The 15,408-nt window shown below is 68.1% G+C and overlaps 4 protein-coding genes across 6 annotated transcripts; 3 read left to right on the top strand and 1 right to left on the bottom strand.

Annotated features, from left to right (window-relative positions):
- Positions 1 to 2,479: 2,479 nt before the first annotated feature.
- Positions 2,480 to 4,643, bottom strand: TMED4 (transmembrane p24 trafficking protein 4). 2 transcript variants are annotated; one of them, XM_040538301.1, is made up of 5 exons: positions 4,449 to 4,643; positions 3,371 to 3,475; positions 3,163 to 3,284; positions 2,907 to 3,053; positions 2,480 to 2,805 (listed from the first exon to the last, which is right to left on the bottom strand). In XM_040538301.1, the coding sequence occupies exons 1-5, from the start codon at positions 4,588 to 4,590 to the stop codon at positions 2,656 to 2,658; spliced, it is 666 nt and encodes a 221-aa protein (XP_040394235.1). In that variant the 5' UTR covers positions 4,591 to 4,643; the 3' UTR covers positions 2,480 to 2,655. The 2 variants fall into 2 exon arrangements, with proteins under 2 accessions (XP_040394235.1, XP_040394234.1); XM_040538300.1 differs by having other exon boundaries at positions 3,163 to 3,288; positions 3,375 to 3,475; positions 4,449 to 4,642.
- Positions 4,644 to 4,945: 302 nt separating this feature from the next.
- Positions 4,946 to 6,973, top strand: LOC121060466 (interleukin-36 receptor antagonist protein-like). 2 transcript variants are annotated; one of them, XM_040538303.1, is made up of 5 exons: positions 4,946 to 5,063; positions 5,327 to 5,387; positions 5,459 to 5,547; positions 5,629 to 5,753; positions 6,458 to 6,973. In XM_040538303.1, the coding sequence occupies exons 1-5, from the start codon at positions 5,060 to 5,062 to the stop codon at positions 6,665 to 6,667; spliced, it is 489 nt and encodes a 162-aa protein (XP_040394237.1). In that variant the 5' UTR covers positions 4,946 to 5,059; the 3' UTR covers positions 6,668 to 6,973. The 2 variants fall into 2 exon arrangements, with proteins under 2 accessions (XP_040394237.1, XP_040394236.1); XM_040538302.1 differs by lacking the exon at positions 4,946 to 5,063 and having other exon boundaries at positions 5,102 to 5,387.
- A 360-nt stretch (positions 6,974 to 7,333) lies between these two features.
- LOC121060464 lies at positions 7,334 to 10,429 on the top strand. Its single transcript, XM_040538299.1, has 6 exons — positions 7,334 to 7,906; positions 8,101 to 8,137; positions 8,227 to 8,384; positions 9,064 to 9,222; positions 9,332 to 9,456; positions 10,135 to 10,429. The coding sequence occupies exons 1-6, from the start codon at positions 7,687 to 7,689 to the stop codon at positions 10,342 to 10,344; spliced, it is 909 nt and encodes a 302-aa protein (XP_040394233.1). The 5' UTR covers positions 7,334 to 7,686; the 3' UTR covers positions 10,345 to 10,429.
- Positions 10,430 to 10,962: 533 nt separating this feature from the next.
- On the top strand, positions 10,963 to 15,387 carry LOC121060365 (cell surface glycoprotein 1-like). The gene is made up of 6 exons (XM_040538084.1): positions 10,963 to 11,035; positions 11,806 to 13,386; positions 13,486 to 14,496; positions 14,593 to 14,638; positions 14,783 to 15,047; positions 15,330 to 15,387. Exons 2-6 carry the CDS (start codon positions 11,857 to 11,859, stop codon positions 15,385 to 15,387), a joined length of 2,910 nt encoding a protein of 969 aa, XP_040394018.1. The 5' UTR covers positions 10,963 to 11,035; positions 11,806 to 11,856.
- The last annotated feature ends 21 nt before the right edge of the window (positions 15,388 to 15,408 follow it).

The raw sequence follows: 15,408 nt of genomic DNA, 5'->3' as shown, positions 1-15,408 counted from the left end.
CCCCCGAAAGACCCCCATCTACCCTAAAATACCCCCAAAAGCACCCCAACCCCAAAAAGCATCCCACTTACAACACCCTAAAAGAAGCCCCTCATCCACACTAAAGGACCCCAAAAAGCACCCCTACCCCAAAAAAGGCCCTTCATCCACCCTAAAGTACTGCAAAAAGCACCCCCACCCCCAAAAGCACCCCCCCCACAGCACCCCAAAAAGGCCAACCTCCAAAGTACCCCCAAAAGCACTTGTACCCCACACACAGCACCCCAAAAAGGCCCCTCATCCACACTCAAGTACCCCAAAAAGCACCCCCACAAGGCACCACATCCACTCTAAAGTATCCCAAAAAGCACCCCCACCCCAAAAAGACCCCTCATCTACACTAAAATACCCCCCAAAAGCACCCCAGCCCCAAAAAGCATCCCACTTACAGCACCCTGAAAAAAAAGGCCCTCATCTGCCCTAAAGGACCCCAGAAAGCACCCCCACCCCAAAAAGGCCCCTCATTCACCCTAAAGGACCCCAAAAAGCACCCCCACCCCCAAAAGCACCCCAACACAGCACCCCAAAAAGGCCCATCATCCACCCTGAAGTACCCCAAAAAGCACCCCTACCACAAAAGCCCCCTCACCCCAATCCTCCCCACACACAGCACCCCAATGGCCCCTTGTCCACCTCAAAATACCCCACCCCCCTGAAAGCCCCCCACCACAAAAAGCACCCCAAAAAGGCCCCTCATCCACCCTTAAGTATCCCAAAAAGCCCCCCACCCCAATCCGCCCCCCCAGCACCCCAAAAAGCAACCAGAGTTGGAGTGGTTGGTACCCTAAAGTATCCCAAAGAGCATCCCACTCACAGCACTCTGCCTCATCCACCCTAAAGGACCCCCCAAAAGCTCCACCCCCCAAAACATCCTGCATGTAGCACCCCAAAAAAGCCCCTCATCTACCCTAAGGTACCCCCAAATCCGCCACCCCAAAAGCCCCCCCAGCACCCCAAAAAGCACCAACGCATGCCCAGGGACCCCACAGCCTTTATTGATCCCAAAAAAAACCCGCACTGGCTGCAGGCAGCGCGCCCCCAGCCCCCTCCAGCATCCTGGCATTCTGCGGGGGCTTGTAGGGCCGTGTCTCCCTGGGTTTGGGGGAAACCCCCGGGGTTTGGGGTGGCCCCCCCGGGGGGGCTACACCAGCTTCTTGGCTTTGAAGAAGTAGCCCTGCATGTAGCACCCTAAAAAGGCCCCTCATCCACCCTCAAGTACCCCAAAAAGTCCCCCACCCCAAAAAGCAGCTGGCACACAGCATCCCAAAAGCCCCTCATCCACCCTAAAATACCCCAAAACGCCCCCCACCCAAATCCACCCCACACACAGCATGCCAAAAAGGCCCCTCAGACCCCACAAGGTACTCCAAAAAGCACCCCCTCCCCCAAAAAGCACCCCAAAAAGGCCCTTCATCCACTCTAAAGGACCCCAAAAAGCCCCCCCACTCAATCCACCCCACCTCCAACACCCCCAAAAACCACCATCTCACGCCCAGGGACCCCACAGCCTTTATTGATCCCAAAAATACCCCCGGCACCGGGTGCGGGCAGCGCGCCCCCAGCCCCCCTCCAGCCCCTGGCGTTCTGCGGGGCTGCAGCTCCCTGGGTTCAGGGGGGAACCTGGGGTTTGGGGTGGCCCCCTGGGTTTGAGGGAAATCCCCAGGGTTTGGAGTGGCCCCCCCGGGGGGCCTACACCAGCTTCTTGGCCTTGAAGAAGTAGCCCTGCACGTAGCACCCTAAAAAGGCCCCTCATCCACCCTCAAGTACCCCAAAAAGTCCCCCACCCCAAAAAGCACCCTGCACACAGCATCCCAAAAGCCCCTCATCCACCCTAAAATATCCCCAAAAGCCCCCCACCCCAATCCACCCCCCACACAGCATGCCAAAAAGGCCCCTCAGCCCCTCAAGGTACCCCAAAAAGCACCCCCACCCCAAAAAGCGCCCCACACACAGCACCCCAAAGGCCCCTCATCCACCCTAAAATACCTCAAAAAACACCCCAAAAAGGCCCTCCATCCACCCTAAAGGACCCCCAACCCCCCCCCCACTCAATCCACCCCACCTCCAACACCCCAAAAACCACCAGCTCACGCCCAGGGACCCCACAGCCTTTATTGATCCCAAAAAACCCCCGCACCAGGTGCGGGCAGTGCGCCCCCAGCCCCCTCCAGCCCCTGGTGTTCTGCGGGGCTGCAGCTCCCCGTGTTCGGGGGGGAACCTGGGGTTTGGGGTGGCCCCCCCGGGGGGCCTACACCAGCTTCTTGGCCTTGAAGGAGCAGCCCTGCACATAGCACCCCAAAAAGGCCCCTCATCCACCCTAAAATACCCCAAAAAGCCCCCCCCCCAGCACCCCGAAGGCCCCTCATCCATCCTAAAGTACCCCCAAAATCCCCCCACCCCAATAACCCCCCACCAGCACCCCAAAAACCACCAGCTCACACCCAGAAACCCCACAGCCTTTATTGATCCCAAAAAACCCCCGCACCGGGTGCGGGCAGCGCGCCCCCAGCCCCCTCCAGCCCCCTGGCGTTCTGCGGGGGCTTGTAGGGCCGTGCGTCCCCGGGTTTGGGGGAATCCCCCGGGGTTTGGGGTGGCCCCCCCGGGGCTTTGGGGTGGCTACACCAGCTTCTTGGCCTCGAAGAAGCTCTTGAGGTGCCGCATCTGCCAGATGCCGGTGAGGATGAGGATGCCGGTCTGGGCGATGGACCACCACAGCACGCGCTGGTTGGTGCTCTCGCTCGTCATGCGGAACCGCTCCTCGCGGTACTGCGGGGCCGAGACGCGGGGTCAGGGGGTGGGTGCTGGACCCCCTCCCCCCCCGGCCCCGAAACCCCGTTTTGGGGTCCGGTTTTGGGGCGGCCCCTCACCCGCTGGTAGTTCTGCTCCTTCTGGATCTGCTCCACCTGGTCGAGGAGCTGCCGGGCGCGGAGCTGCAGCTCCGTCAGCTTGTCCTTGGCGGCGATCTCGGGGTAGTTGTTGGTGTGCTCGCCCACCTGGATGTCCAGGTGCACCCGCTGCGGGGGCGACCGCGGGGTCAGCACCTTGGGGGGGGGACCTCCCCGCGCCCGCCCCCACCCCCCGGTGCCGTGGGATTCCCCCCCCCCGCCCCCCAGCCCCCGTTACCAGCTTGCCGCCGGCGAAGAGCGCCATGCGGGTGGAGTTGGAGTGCAGGCAGATCTGGTGCTCGCCCGGCGTGTGCGAGGTGAAGGTGAAGCGGCCCTCGGAGCCGTACTGCCGCGACAGCACCACCTGGGGGGACACACGCACACCCCCCCCACGTCATTATCAGGCCCCCCCCCGGGACCCCCGAGCCCCCCCCCCCCAGTCCTACCCACCTTGCCGTCGGGATCCTTCACCTCCACGTGCATGCCCAGCCCCGGCGTGGAGGGCAGGAAGGCCTCGGACTGCTTGTCCCACAGCTGCGTGCGGTAGTTCCCTGCGGGGCGGCGGGTCGGAGCAGGGACGCGGACACCCCCCAGAGCCCCCCCCGACCCCCCCAGAGCTCCCCCCATCCCCCCAGAGCTGCCCCCGACCCCCCCAGAGCTCCCCCCCCAATCCCAGAGGGGGTCTCCCCCATCCCCAGGGCTCTCCCCCGATGCCCCCCCTGTTCCCAGGGGTCTCTCTCCTTGCTCCCCCTCCGCTCCCTGCCCACCCCCCCCCCATTGCTACCTCGCTCCCCAGGGGCTTTCCTGTCACCCCCCATCCCCGGGGGTCTCTCCCCCTGCCCCCCCCCAGGCTCTCTCCCGTTACCTGCCCCACTCCCGGGGGTCTCCTCCGTTGCCTCTCCCCGTTCCCGGGGGTCTCTCCCCTCGCCCCCCCCCCCACTCCCGGGGGTCTCTCCCCTCGCCCCCCCCCCCCACTCCCGGGGGTCTCTCCCCCCTGTTCCTACTCCGTCCCTTCCTCCTCACGGTCTCTGCCCCTCTCCCCCTGCCTGCCCCGTTCCCGGGGTCCCTCCGGTTGCCACCTCAGCCCCGGGGGCTCCCCCGTTGCTCTTCCCGGTGCGCGGGGGTCCCTCCTTTTGCCCCCCTCCCAACCCCCCCCCCCATTCCCGGAGTTCTCCCCCGTCACCACCTCGGTCCCCGGGGGTCTCCCCCCATTCCCGGGGGTCTCTCCCGTTACTGCTTCAGCCCCAAGGCTTCCTCAATGCCCCACGGTGCCCCGAGGACCCCCCCTCCGGTACCCGGGGACCCCTCCCGGTAACCCAGGGAACCCCCCCCGGTAACCCGAGGACCCCCCCCCCCGGTAACCCGGAACCCCCTCACCGATAACCCTGGGGCCCCTTCCCGGTGCCCCCTGCCCATTCCCGGTGCCCCCTCACCACACCCCCGGTGCCCCCCCCCCCCCCACTCCCGCTACCCCCCGGTGCCTCCCCCCCCCAATCCCCCGGTGCCCTCCCCGCCGCCCCGCACCGATGACCATGGTCTCGTCCGGGATCTCCTCGATGAAGCTGCGCTTCTCGGTCTCGCCGATGTGGAAGTAGAGCCCGTGGGCGCCCCACGCCGCCAGCACCAGGGCGGCCACCGCCGCCCGCAGCCCCCCGCCGCTCGCCATGGCCCGGCCCGGCCCTCCCCGGGGTCTCCCCGCCCCCACCGCGCACCGCGCATGCGCCGCCCGCCCCCTCCCCGCGCACCGCGCATGCGCCGCCCCCCGCCGCGGCCACTCACCGCTCCCCACGCCGCGTCTCTCCGGCCGCGCGCCCCGCCGCGCTGCGCATGCGCCGCCGCCTCCGTGACGCACGCGCGCGCGCGCGCGCCGCAAGGTGGCGCGGCGGGGAGGGCGCCGCGCTCGCAGAGCGGAGGTCGGGGGTTCGATCCCCGCCTCCGCTAGCTCCCCGTTGTTCCCCTCCTCTGTGCCTTCATTGTCCCCGTCCCCCCCCACGCAGCGGGAGCACCCATGGGTGGGGGGGTGGGGCGAGCCCTTCGCACCCTGCTGGCAGTGTGGCAACACCCCCGCGTCCTTCCTTCCTTCCTTCCTCCCCCAGCGGGGCAGCGTAGCCGGGGCGGCCGGTGTGGGGCGTCCCATGGGTGAGCGGCACCGGGGCCACCGGGCGGGAGCGGGGGGGGGGGAAGCGGAACCGGGAGCGCTTACAACACCGGCAGCCCCCCACCCCATCCCCGCCTCCGCGGGCTGGCGATTTCAGGAGGGAGCCGCCGAGCCCGCGGGCTATAAAGGCGAGTGGTGGCCTGCCCCACAGCCAGCCCCATGGCCTGCCCCATGGCCAGCCCCATGGCCAGCCCCACAGCCTGCCCCATGGCGCTCACCCTCGCCCTCCTCATCCTCTGCGCAGAGGCAGAAGGCTTCGCATCGTGCCACGCGCCCACCCTGCAGACCAAGGTCTTCAAGTACCGGTAAGGGGCGGGGGGCTGGGAGGGGTCCCGGGGGTCCCGGTGGGGGCATTGGGGTCACGGTGTCCCCACAGGATCTGGGACATGAACCAAAAGTCGCTGTACCTGCGCAACGACCAGCTGGTGGCCGGGCACCTGCAGGGCGCCAACGCCGCGCTGGAAGGTGAGCGGGGGCTTGGGGACACGCGGGGGGGATGTAGGGGGGGGCTGACGGTGTGTCATGACCCCCCCGGTGTCCCCACAGAGAAGGTTTTTTGGGTGCCCAACCGCTCCTTCGAGCACGCCCGGCTCCCCGTCATCATGGGCATCCAGAACGGCACCCGCTGCCTCGCCAGCCCCACCGCCCCCCAGCCCACCCTGCGGCTCGAGGTGACGGACGGGGACACCGCGGGGACACCACGGGGATGGGGACATTGCGGGGTCGGGGGCACCGCCGGGACGGGGATAGCTTGGGGACATGGCAGGGTTGGGGACACCATGGGGAAGGGGACACTATGGGGATGGGGATAGCATGGGGACACTGCGGGGTTGGGGACATCATGGGGTTGGGGACACCGTGGGGTTGGGGACACCATGGGGATGGGGACACCATGGGGACATCATAGGGATGGGGTCACAGTGAGAACAGGGACACTGTGGGGACACCACAGGGGTGGGGGCACTGTGGGGATGGGGACACCATGGGGACACTGACACCCTGGGGATGGGGACGCTGTTGGGATGGGGACAATGTGGGGACATTGTGGGTATGGGGACACTGCAGAGAGGGGCATGCGGGGATCACAGGGATGGGGATTTGTGGGCTGGGGACACCATGGGGACAGAGACTCTATGGGGACAAGACACACGGGGATCATGAGGATGGGGGCACCACAGGGATGGGGACATCAGGGATGGGACCACCATGGGGACAGGGACAGTGTGGGGATGGGGCCACACAGTGAAGGAGGTGGCATCAAGGAGACAGGGACACCACCAGGACCACGCTCACGGGGCTGTGCCACGGGGGCGGCGGTGGGGGGGACACCGTCAGCCGGCGCAGCCCCCGGCGGTGACACCGGCGACCGCCGCAGGCCGCCAACATCACGGAGCTGCCCCGTGCCGGCGAGGCCTCGGCGCCCTTCACCTTCTTCCGCTCCTACAAGGACGGGCTGTGGCGCTTCGAGTCGGCCGCCAACCCCGGCTGGTTCCTTTGCACCTCGGCGCGCGCCCACGAGCCCCTGGGGCTCTCGCGGCACCCCGACGCCACCCACGTCCTCGACTTCTACTTCCAGCTTTGCTGAGCCCCCCGGGGACGGTGACATCCCCCCAGGGACGGTGACGTCTCCCTGGGGATGATGGCACCCCCCTGGGGACAGTGACATCCCCCTGGGGATGGTGACATCCCCCAGGGACGGTGACATCCCCCGGGAACGGTGACATCCCCCGGGGACAGTGACATCCCCCTGGGACGGTGACACCCCCCAGGAATGGCGACACCCCCCCAGAGATGGTGACACCCCCTCAGGGCTGGTGATGTCCCCCAGGGATGGTGACATCCCCCCCCGAGGACAGTGGCATCCCGGCAATAAAGGCGCTTTGCTCCCCGATGTCCCCGTCCCCATGGGTGGCACCGTGACCCCCCCCACGTCACCGCCCCGGGGTGCCCGGCGTTGCGCCACGGCCTCGGCGGGGACGGGGACGGGGAGTCCCCGGGGTGGGGGTGACGCAGGCGGCGGGGCTGCCCCCAGCGGGGCACGGCCCCTTCCCGCATCCGGCGCTGGCGGACGCCTCCCGCACGGCACGGCCCCCGCCCACGGCGCTGGGGACGGCATGGGAATGGGTGGCGGCACGGGAATAGGGTGGCGGCAGCACGGGAATGGGGTGGCGGCACGGCAAAGGGGTGGCGGCACGGGAGCGGAGTGGTGGAGTGCATGGGATGCTGGGGATGGGGATCCAGAGGGGGCCGGGGCGGGGACAGGGTGCATAGGACCATGGGGATGGGGCACAAAGGGCCGTGGGGCCGTGGGACGCGGGACAGTGGGGACAGGGCGCATGGGATCGTGAGGATGGGGAAGAAAAAAACATGGGGACAGGGCACACGGGACCATGGGGCCAGGGCGCATGGGACCACGGGGCACAAAAAACAAGGGGCCAGGGCACACGGGACCACGGGGCCAGGGCGCATGGGACCATGGGGACAGAGCATGGGACAAGGGGAACGATGCAGATGGGACACTGAGGACAGCGGGCATGGTCCCGGGGGCACGGGGCACCACTGGGACAGAGCACGCAGGACCACGGGGACAGCCCACATGGGACCATGGGGACAGGGCGGGGGGGCCACACCATGGGGACGGTGCAGGTGGAGGACACAGGGAGCGGAGGACGCGGGGCCCTGCCGGCATTTCGCCATCGCACCGCGTCCCAGCTCATCCCTGGGGCGGGCCCTGTCCCCACACCCTATAAGTGCCACCGCCGGCGGGTGACAACGCAGAGGACACCACTCCCCAGCAGGTTCTCGGAGGCCGACACCTTTGCAGGTAGCGCTCCCGACGGGGACGGGGACGGGGACGGGGACGGGGACGGGGTGCTGGTCTGCTGGGATCAGATCCGGGCAGCGTTCCTGAGCCGTTCACTCTGGAGCCTACTGACAACCGGCAGCGGGCGGTGCGGGGCGGCGACGGGGCGAATCTCCCTGCCGGTTCTCCCCAGCGCTGCCCCCTCTCTCATGCAGGCTCTGCCATGTCCCATGTGTCCACAGCAGCCCCCAGGTAAGTGGCGGGGGCGCGGGGCCACCTGCTCAGGGACCAAGCCCCCCGGCGCGGTGGCACCTGTCCTCAGCCCTCTCTCGCTCCTCCAGAGGTGGCGCCGGGAGCCCCCGGAGGTGCCAGGACCATGCCCAGCGCCGTGAGCACCCGCTGGGTGTCACCATGGGGGGGACCTCGGGGGACAGCGGCCCCGTGACGTCCGTCATTGACCCCGACATGGAGGCCTTGTTCGACGAGTTCCTGGGGAAAGGTAGAGGCCAGGGGACACGTGCGCCCTGTCCCCATGTCCCCATATCCCCGTGTCCCCATGTCCCCGTGTCCCCATGTCCCCTCCCCACGTGCCTGTGATGCCGACACGTCCCCGTGTCCCCTTCTTGTCCATGATGCCCTTGTCCTCCATCCCCATGTCCCCACACCCCATGATGCTTCCTCCCCATGTCCCTGTGTCCCCCCTCCACGTGCCTGTGATGTCCTTCTGTCCTCCTGATGCCCACGTCCCCTACCCCCATGTCCCCATGTCCCCCATCCTAACGTGCCGTGCTGCCTGTGTCCCCTCGTGTCCCCATGCACCCCTGATGCCCATGTCCCCCATCCCTGTGTCCCCTGTCCCCACATCCCTGGGTCCCCTCCCCATGTGCCTGTGGTGCCTACAAGTCCTTGTGTCCCTGTGTCCCCATGTCCCTACGCGTCCCCAGGCCCCTACATGTCCCCATGTCCCTGCAAGTCCCCATGTCCCTACATGTCCCCATGTCCCTACGCATCCCCATGTCCCCACGTGTCCCCATGTCCCCACACATCCACAGACCCTACACGTCCCCACGTCCCCCTGACACCCAGACACCCGTGACACCCTCACCCCCCATCCCCACGCCCCCATCCCCACGCACCCACGACACCCCCGTCCCCCGTGTCCCCGTGTCCCCTCGCAGTGAGATTTGATGAGGGGACGACGACGACCACCTCGGTGGTCTCGGGGACGGCGCAGCCCTACCACTACACGGTGCGGGACACGGAGCACAAGGCGCTGTGCCTGCAGGGGGGGCGCCTGGTGGCCACCAGCCTGCAGGGCGCCAACGCCGCCCAGGAAGGTGGGTGCTGGGTGGGTGGGGGTGTGGGTGGGGGCTGGGGGGGGGCTGGGGGGGGTCACCCCCACCCATGGGTGCCCCCCACCCACCCGCTCACCCCGTCCCCGCGCAGAAGCCATCAGCGTGGTCCCCAACCGGCACCTGGAGCGCCGGCGCTGCCCCCTCATCGTGGGCATCCGCGGGGGCAGCCAGGCCCTGTCCTGCGGCACCGGCCCCGAGCCCCAGCTGCGGCTGGAGGTGAGCGGGGGGGTCACCGGGGAAGCCCTGGGAGATGGGGGGGTACAATGGGGTGGGGTGCCCGTGGGGGTGATGTGGGGTGGGGGTAGCTGGAGGTGGAGGAGACTGGGGGTGGGGGAACCAAGAGGTGGGGGTGTGTGGGGTGGGGGGTGCACGGGGTGGTGGCACCCCAGGGTGGTGGCACCCTAAGGTGGGGTCACCTCAAGGTGGGGTCACCCCAAGGTGGTGGCACCTCCAGGTTGTGTCATCCTAAACTGGTGGCACCTGGAGGTGGTGACATGTGGAGATGGGGGTTCCTGGGATGGCATCACCCCACGATGGCATCACCTCAGGATGGTGTCACCCCAAGCTGGTGTCACCCCAAGGTGGTGGCACCTGGAGGTGGTGACATCTGGAGGTGGGGGTTCCTGGGATGGTGTCTCCTCAAGATGGTTGGCACCCCAAGGTGGTGGCACCTGGAAGTGGTGGCACCTGCAGGTGGGGGTTCCCCGGTGTGGTGTCCCCCCAAGATGGAGTCACCCCAAGGTGGTGTCAGCCCCTGGTGATGGCACCCCGAGGTGGTGTCACCCCAACCTGGTGGCACCCCGAGGTGGGGGTTCCTGGGATGCCGCCACCCCTTGGCGATGCCACCCGGGGGTGTCCCTGAGGTGTCGGTGACCCACGGTGACACCCCCGCAGGAGGTGGGGGTGCTGGACCTGTTCCATGCGGAGGACCACGCCATGCCCTACACCTTCTACAAGACGTTCGGGGGCTCCACGCACACCTTCGAGGCCGCCGCCTTCCCCGGGCACTTCCTCAGCACCACCCCGCGGCCCGGTGAGGCGCTGGGCCTGGCCCCCCCGGCCGCCCAGGACGCCATCACCTCCTTCTACCTGCGCCGCAAGTGACTGGGGGGGGCACCCGTGGGTGGGGGGGGGGGGGGCTGGCACACCGCCCCCACAGCCTCCTGTGGGAATAAAGGTGCTGGCTGCAGCGGCTGGTGTGCGGTGTGCGTCTGTGGGGGCAGGATCAGGCCCTGGTGTGGGGCAGGCGTGGGGCAGGATGAGGCCCAGCTGTGGCTCAGGATCAGGTCCTGGTGTGGGGCAGGATCAGGCCCCCCATGGCTCAGGATCAAGCCCCAGCTGTGGGGCTGGATCAGACCCAGGTGTGGGTCAGGATCAGGCCCTCCGTGGCTCAGGATCAGGCCCCCTGTGAGTCAGGATCAGGACCCAGGTGTAGGTCAGGATCAGGCCCAGCTGTGGCTCAGGATCAGGCCCAGACATGGGGCAGGATCAGACCCAGGTGTGGGTCAGGATCAGGCCCCTTGTGGGGCAGGATCAGGCCCAGCTGTGGGGCAGGACCAGGCCCCCCCACGGCTCAGGACCAGGCCCCCGCTGTCTGTCAGGATCAGCCCCCCCCGCCCCACCGGCGCAGCCCCCTCAGTGGGCGTGGCCTCCCTGATAGGGGGCGTGGCCTCGGGACGACAGGGGAAGTGGGCGTGGCCCACCCTGCCGGCCATGCCCCGCCCTCCCGAGGGGCGGTGGAGGAAGGGGCGGGGCCAGTTGTGGCCACGCCCCCTCGCGCGCGCCGGCCGTGCCGGTAAGGGGAGGGGGAGCGGGGGGGGGGGAGCAGGAGCCGGGTGCCCCCCCCCACCCCCGGAGCCCCCCCCCAAATTTACCCCCCCCAATTTACCCCACCCCGCCCCTTGGCTTCCCCCACGCCCCCCCTCTCCCCTCCCTCCCCCGTGGGTTTCCCGTGGGTGGGGGGGCGTTGGGCGGGGGGGGGTAACCGGAGGGACCCCCCCCGCAGGAAGCCCCCCACGGGGGGCTGGGGGGGGGCACCCACGCGCGATTTGGGGGGACCCCCCCCCCGAAAACACACCGGAAGCACCCGCTGTGGGGTGCAGGGGGGGCAGGGAGCCCAACCCCCTTGGGGTCCCCACCCTTGGGTGCGGGTTGGGGGGGGCACCCACGGGGACACGCGTGGGGGGGGCGACACGGATGGGTGGGGGGGGGGGGCAGGGCGTGGGTGCCCCCCCCACCCGCGGCTCCCCCTGGGGCTGATGTGGGGTGGCGTGGGGCGGGCTGTGGGGCACGGTGTGGGGCAGGGGGCTTGGGGGGGGGAACACGCGTGGGGGGTTGCATGCGTGGGGGGGACACGCGTGGGGTGGGGTGGGGGGGGCACAGGGTTTCCTCCCTCCCATCCCCCCCTTCCTGCCCCGGCAGCGGGGCCGGAAGCCGGCGGGCGGTGACGTGGGTGACATGGGGACGGCGTGGGGCGCGCTGGGGGGGCCCCCGGCACCCAGCACCCCCCCGGTACCCAGCGCCCCCCCCCCACCCATCCGTCCGTTAACGGGGCTCCCCCCCCAGGTCAGCCCCACGGCCATGGGGGGGCCGTGGTGACGCCGGTGACGCCGCGGCATGGAGCCGGGTGGCGGCCGCCCCCCCGGTGCGCTGGCGGCGCAGGACGCCATCGTCTTCTCCGACGCCGCCCCCCCGGCCGCCGGGCCCCCCGGGCCCCCCCTGCCCGCGCCCGCCGACGTCTTCTGGGCCAGCCTGGTGCAGGCCCAGCTCTGCGTCTGGGACCTGCAGGGGGCCATCGACGGGCAGCACGGGGACACCGGCGGCACCCACGGCGGCGGCAGCCACGGTGGTGACACCCATGGTAGTGGCACCCATGGCAGTGGCACCCATGGTGGTGGCACCGCTGGTGGTGGTGGTGGCACCCATGGGTCCGACCCTGGTCACCAGGGGGGCTCGCACCAGCGTGTCCCCACCCATGGGACCTCCTCCTCCGAGCCCGTCCCCGTGTACGGGAGCGCCCCGGTGGGATGCGTGGGCACCCATGGGAGCTCCTCGCCCCTGTGCACGTCTCGGGGTGGGAGCACGCTGATGGAGCACCCAAGCCGTGGAGCTGCGTGTGAGAGCTTCTCACCCGTGGACGTGGGTGGGAGCATCTCACACGAGCACGTGGACAGCCATGGGACCGCCATGGCCACCTATGGGACCACCTCCTCCGAATCCATCCCCACCTACGGGAGTGCCTTGGCAGAGCACGTGGCCACCCATGGGACCATCTCCTCTGAGTCCATCTTCACGTATGGGAGCACTTCACATGAGCACGTGACCACCCATGGGACCACATCCTCCGAATCCATCTTCACATATGGGAGCACTTCACATGAGCATGGGGCCACCCATGGGACCACCTCCTCCAAGTCCACCTTCACGTATGGGAGCACCTCACACGAGCACATGGACACCCATAGGACCACCTCTGCTGAATCCATCTCCACGTACGGGACCATTTCACGCGAGCACTTGGCCACCCATGGGATCACCACCTCCGAGCCCATCCCCACGTCCAGGAGCACCCCACACGAGCCCGTGGCCACCCATGGGACCGTCTCGCCCCAGTCCGTGCCCATGGGTGGGAGCATCTCCTGTGAGCACCCATCACCCGGTGGGACCGCGTCGCCCACAGGTGGGAGCTTCTCGTACAAGGACGTGGCCCTGGGTGGGGGCTTCTGGCAGGAGCCCCGTGGGTGTGGGGCCGTGGACAGGAGCATCTCGCACGAGCACGTGCCCACCTTTGGGACCATCGCGCCCACGTCCATGCCCACCTTTGGGACCATCGCACCCAAGTCCGTGCCCACCCATGGGACCATGTCATGGGCGCATGTCCCAACAGATGGAACCACCTTGACCAAGCCCACACCCCCAGATGGGACCATGTTGACCAAGTCCTTGCCCATGGATGACACCATCTCATGGGAGCATGTCCCAGCAGGTGGGATCATCTTGACCAAGTCTGTGCCTATGTATAGGACCATGTCATGGGAGCCTTCTCCAACAGATGGGACCATGCTGACCAAGTCTATTCCCAAGGACGACACCATCTCATGGGCGCATGTTCCCACAGATGGGACCATCTCGACCAAGTCCTTGCCCATGGATGGCACAATCTCATGGGTGCATGTCCCAACAGATGGGACCATGTTGACCAAGTCGATGCCCACAGATGGGAACATCTTGACCAAGTCCTTGCCTATGGATGGAACCATCTCAACCAAGTCCACACCCATGGGTGGGACCATGTCATGGGAGCATGTTCCAACAGATGGGAACATCTCGACCAAGTCCATGCCCATGGGTGGCCCCATGTTGACCAAGTCCATTCCCAAGGATGACACCATCTCATGGGCACATGTTCCAACAGATGAGACCATCTCGACCAAGTCAGTGCTCACAGACGGGACCATCTCAACCAAGTCCATGCCCATGGATGGCACCATGTCATGGGAGCATGTCCCAACAGATGGGACCATCTCGACCAAGTCCATGCCCATGGGTGGCACAATCTCATGGGAGCATTTCCCAGCAGATGGGACCATGTTGACCAAGTCAATGCCCACAGACGGAACCATCTCAACCAAGTCCACACCCATGGGTGGGACCATCTTGACCAAGTCAATGCCCACAGACGGGAGCATCTCATGGGAGCATGTTCTAACAGATGGGACCATCTCGACCAAGTCAATGCCCACAGAGGGGACCATCTCAACCAAGTCTGAGCCCGTGGGTGGCACCATCTCGTGGGCACATGTCCCAACAGATGGGACCATCTCAACCAAATCCATGGCCATGGATGAGAGAATCTTGCCTGAATCCACGCCCAAGAAAGGAAGCATCTCACCCAAGCCTATGGATGAGACCTTCTTGCCCAAACCCATGGATGCGACCACCTCACCCAAGCCCACCCCCGTGGATGACACCATCCCCCAGGACCCCGTGCCCCCTGACGCCACCATCTCACCCAGTCCCCCCGACCCCAAACGGAGTGAGGAGGAGGAAGAGGAAGAGGAGGAGGAGGAGGAGGAGGAGGAGCAGGACAACGATGAGGATGAAGATGAGGAGGAGGACCTGGAGGAGGAGGAGCCCCTCTTCCACACCAACCCCCTCTTCTGCGGCCAGGCGCCCCTCTACAGGCCGCACCTGCCCCCCCTGCGCATCACGGAGCTGGACATCGCGGGCGCCCCCACCATGGGGGGCACCCAGGAGGTAAGGGGGGGGGGTGCGGGTGTTCTGGGGGGCACCCCAAAACTTCAACCCCACCCCCCCCCAGTCCCTGTGCCCACCCAGCTCTGTCCTCTGCAGGTCGCGGTGGCCACAGGGGGGGGCAGCACCAGCCCCATGGAGCAGGGTGAGTGTGGGGACCCCCGGCCCCTTTTTGGGGTTGGGGGGTGCTTGGGGAGGGGGGCACCGTGCAGTGTGTGTGGGGGGTGATGCTGATGGGACACCCCCCCCCCCCCCATACACCCCCCCCTTTTGTCTTCTCCCACCCCAGGCCTGGCGTTCTCCAGCCCCCCGGCGCTGACCCCGGTGGGGGGGCACCAGGACTCCCCCCCAGAATCCCCAGGAGGAGGGGACCCGGCCCCACCCAGCCCTAAGTGCCCCCCAGATTTGGCACCAGCGGGGGGGGACTGGGGCCCCCCCAGCCTCTTACGCCCCCTGGATCTGCCCCAACCCAGCCCCCCAGCACCCCCAGACCTGCCCCCCAAAAGCCCCCCAGCACCCCTTGATCTGCCTGTCCCCCCAGCACCCCCAGACTTGCCTCCCCCCAGCCCCCCAGCACCCCTGGACCTGCCCCGCCCCGGCCCCCCAGCCCCCTTGGATCTGCCCCCTCCCAGCCCCCCGGCACCCCCAGACTTGCCCCCCCCCCCAGCCCCCCAGCACCCCCGGACCTACCCCCCCCCCCAGTCCCCCAGCTCCCCTGGATCTGCCCCCCCCCAGCCCCCTGGCACCCCACCTCGACGTGCCCCTCCTCAGCCCCCCAACCTCCCCATATCCTCCCCAGGGCGGGGGGCACTACCTCCCCCCCCCAGCCCCCTCAGATTCCCCCCCCCAGTATCCCCAGCAAGGGGGGCACCAGTCCCCCCCCTTCCCCCTTAACCTCCCCTCGACCCCCCCAGC

This window comes from Cygnus olor, chromosome 27, assembly GCF_009769625.2.
Source record: "Cygnus olor isolate bCygOlo1 chromosome 27, bCygOlo1.pri.v2, whole genome shotgun sequence".
In the NCBI taxonomy this organism is placed as follows: Eukaryota; Metazoa; Chordata; class Aves; order Anseriformes; family Anatidae; genus Cygnus; species Cygnus olor.
Note: the sequence above shows the minus strand (reverse complement) of the source record. Positions and strands in the feature narration are given on the sequence as shown.